Below are 2,085 nucleotides of genomic sequence, written 5' to 3'. Positions count from 1 at the left end.
GATGTTCCCGCCCCACCCGCTGCAACGCCACTGCAGAGAAGGCTCGGGACCCCGGTGAGCCTGTGCGGCTGCGGGGACACCAGACGCGAGGCTCGAGACACGACCGACCCTGTTTCTCACCCACACACGCCATCTTTCTTGTTTCCGTTATCGTCTAAGTTCTCAGTTCTTTCGATTACTTCCGCGTCACCCATTCCAGTGACTGGTGTCCTTTCCAGCTCGGAGGGACCCGCAGCTGTCCCTCCCGTGGGACCTGGAGGGCTGGACTGCGCAGGCGCCCTCAGCTCCGCAGAGTCTCCCTGCAGCTGTCACAGGGAACGAGGCCGTTTAACTCGGAGAGCAGCCAGCCTACTTTGCACTGCTCCAGAAAATCATGAACAAAATTAAGCTCACAAAATCGACCTTAACGATTCTCTATAGTCCTTTACGTGTAAAAGAAAAACAAGAATTTTTCTAAAAGGTATTTTAAATCTATTTCCTATTAAAAACGATGCGTGGACATTGTTTCTTTAAAGTTAAAATCAATTCTACATCAACCCCATAAAAAGCACAGACGGCCCGTTTCGTAGGCAGAAATGCCAGCCTGTCTTCATCTCGGATCTGCTCTGTGCACGGCACACTGCGGGACGCAAATGCCTGAACACCACCACCCCTAAATGTCAGGGAGGCCGAAAGCGACAAGTCCCGAATAACCGCAGCCGGGGGAGGGCAGTGCACCCTCTGGGACGCCCGGAGACGCAGGGGGCAACGAAAGGGTGAGCGCATGCTGGGGACGAGGGCGCAGCCTGCTGCATGTCGGGCTTTCGCACTGGGCGGCCGTGTGAACTCGGTTTTAAGAGTGAGATGTTTCACTTAGGTTAAAGTTTGTACATGCATTTTATACAAAATCTTATATAAAAGTTACTTAAAACTACACGTCTTTCTAACAACTCACCAGACGGGTAACAGTACTAACCCCAAACCCTATGAAGCGAGTTCACAAATGAGGGCACTGGAGCGCAGAGTTAACACGCTCCCCGAGGTCGCAGAGCCAGCAGCACAGGGGCTGCTCAGGTTCCAGAGCGGTTAACACCAGGCAACGCCGCCTCCCCGAGAGCAGTTTAAGTGCAGGGAAAAAAAAGAAAAACGCAACCTCCCAACCCCTGTGACAAGCCTGGCTACGATGGCACGCCCCTCCCCCATCTCCGCCCTGGCACGGCCGCCGCCTTCCTCGGGGCCCTTCTCACGTGCCCCCACTCCAAGGAGCTTCCTCAGTTCATCTCCGTGATCTGATCTTCCCTCCCTCAGAATACCAGCCGCACTTGCCAGCATGGCTCTCTCTGACATAAATTCTAGACCCATGTCACATGCCTTCACTTCAAATAGATTCCAGTGTCCCGGGGACAAAGCACCTGAGTTATCAGCATGGCCCTGGCAGCGCCGAGCTGGGCTGCCTCATAGGACAGGTGACCAAAACATAGCTACTCAATAAAATGAGTAAGAAGTGATATAATAACAGAAAACGGGAGAAGTTAATGTTTAAATGGCACCACGTGGTTCTAAAAAGTAAGACGCCGCATCTCAGGAGGTGAACTGAAGGAAAAGTTCAAAACCCGTGTACACAGGCAACCACGTGGCAAAACGTCAAGGCGGCCCCAGTGCAAGGGAGCCCACAGCACACGCGCGGATGCCGGGCCCTCAGCCCGGGCCGTGCGCGCAGCAGCCACCGGCCACGCGTGCCTTCTGACCCCTGTGAAGACGCTGAGTTAACGAGAGAGGTAAAATGCACACTGCTTTTAAAAACTTACTAAGAAAACACATGAAATACCTTAACTTCTAATTCTGGATACACGGAAACGACACTTTAAATATACTGGAATAAGTGAAACATTAAAGTTAATTCCACTTTTTTTTTGCGTTTATTTTTTAAACGTGGCTGGGGCTCTGCTTCTGTCAGCTGTGCTGCTCTGAGCGTTCCCAGCTCTCCCGCTCCTGGCCAGGACGCAGGGACCGTGCGAGTCCAACGCCCATGAACACTCCCGCCATCCGAGGGGAACGCTCCCTGGCCCGCACCCACGCCACGGGGACTGCCCGGAAACATGGGTC

At 53.3% G+C, this 2,085-nt stretch overlaps 1 protein-coding gene across 1 annotated transcript in view; it reads right to left on the bottom strand.

The window, feature by feature from the left end:
• Nucleotides 1-99: 99 nt before the first annotated feature.
• The window catches only part of NSUN2 (NOP2/Sun RNA methyltransferase family member 2), a 22,502-nt gene continuing 20,516 nt past the window's right edge, over nucleotides 100-2,085 (bottom strand). Inside the window, exon 9 of the mRNA XM_023523221.1 lies at nucleotides 100-305. Within this exon, the coding sequence (XP_023378989.1) occupies nucleotides 117-305 (189 nt within the window). The 3' untranslated portion in view covers nucleotides 100-116. The remainder of the gene's footprint in view (nucleotides 306-2,085) is intronic.

Source organism: Pteropus vampyrus, unplaced genomic scaffold (genome assembly GCF_000151845.1).
Source record: "Pteropus vampyrus isolate Shadow unplaced genomic scaffold, Pvam_2.0 Scaffold385, whole genome shotgun sequence".
NCBI lineage: Eukaryota > Metazoa > Chordata > Mammalia > Chiroptera > Pteropodidae > Pteropus > Pteropus vampyrus.
Note: the sequence above shows the minus strand (reverse complement) of the source record. Positions and strands in the feature narration are given on the sequence as shown.